Below are 1,189 nucleotides of genomic sequence, written 5' to 3' on the forward strand. Positions count from 1 at the left end.
TCCTCACCCACCCGCGACTCCCGTCCGAGCCGGATGAGCCAGATCAGAGAGACGAGGGGACACTCGGGCGAGAGCGGCCACGGGAAGAACGCGGGGAGGACGAGAGGGAGGGGGCCTAGCAGCCGCTGTGGGATAAAAAATAAAGAGGAGGCGAGAAGTTGCAGAGACGCAGGTCAGAGCGGCCCTGGGAGGACTGCAGAGCACCCAACCCCACCCCTCCACAAAGGGAGACTTCCGGAAACTTCCCCGCCCATTTGTTCCTAGACGCAGGCGCAGCAGTGACCGCCTCGGCCGGTGAAGTGAGAATTACACATGCGCGGTGCTCAAATCTTAATCCGAACTCCTGGTGCAGGTGGCTGAGCAATGCATCGGCCACTGGAGGGCGCTTCTACCTATAACTGGGGCAGAGATGGTAAAAATAAAGCTGTACAGTAAGAGGACTCTGCTAGATGATGATTCATACCTTCAGGGCTCTCCGATTATGGGTCAACAAAAGGTCAGGTTATGCAGGTCCCTCACAAGATGCCATTTCACAGTTGGGCACACTGAGGTCCCGAGCCTGGAACGGTTCGTGTTCAGCCCAGTCTCTGAGCACTATCAAGATGTAAAAGAGTCCATCTTAAAGATAAAAACTCAACGAATCTTTATTTTGGCAAGAAGGGGGAAAAGTCTTTCTGCCAAGGACCTGAGGGAGGGCCTCCAGGATGGAGATAGGGTGGGCAGAGTACGGGTCCGAGGTCACAGAGATCCAGGGGAAGGTTTCAGAGTCGAGAGTAGCTTCACAATATCTGTCCTGGGAGCAGTGGCTCGGGGTCGCGGATTCCTGGAGAGCCTCAGGCAGGGTCCCGGCGATCGTCACTGGTGTTCCGGGTCCGGCGGGGTCAGAGGTCTCGGAGGGGGCCAGGGGGCCGGAGGTCACGGAACAGCGGGAGCCCAGAATCCGGTGCCGCTCGGGGCAGGGGCTGAGGGAGGGGACGGGGAGAGCGGCTCCCGCGGGACCGTTTGGCACAAAAGTCAAAGGGGGACTGGGAGGGAGCGGGACACTACGCACCCCTACCTGGGCACGCGGGGTGGGGAGGTTTGGCAAGGCCGGGAATGGCAGAGCCCTGGGGCCGGGTTAGAGAGGGGATCTGGAGCCCGGCTGGGGCCCGGCGCGCGGCCCATGGGGCAGGGGTGCTCAGACCGGGGG

General features: G+C 60.8%; 1 protein-coding gene across 1 annotated transcript in view; it reads right to left on the minus strand.

Moving 5' to 3' along the window:
* The window catches only part of TMEM145 (transmembrane protein 145), an 11,277-nt gene that overhangs the window by 560 nt on the left and 9,528 nt on the right, over positions 1-1,189 (minus strand). Inside the window, exons 10-11 of the mRNA XM_010842671.1 lie at positions 686-962; positions 12-125 (exon numbers count right to left, since the gene is read on the minus strand). Coding sequence (XP_010840973.1) covers positions 12-125; positions 686-962 — 391 coding nt within the window. The remainder of the gene's footprint in view (positions 1-11; positions 126-685; positions 963-1,189) is intronic.

The sequence above is a fragment of the Bison bison genome, unplaced genomic scaffold (genome assembly GCF_000754665.1).
Source record: "Bison bison bison isolate TAMUID 2011002044 unplaced genomic scaffold, Bison_UMD1.0 scf7180017847294, whole genome shotgun sequence".
Taxonomy (NCBI): Eukaryota; Metazoa; Chordata; class Mammalia; order Artiodactyla; family Bovidae; genus Bison; species Bison bison.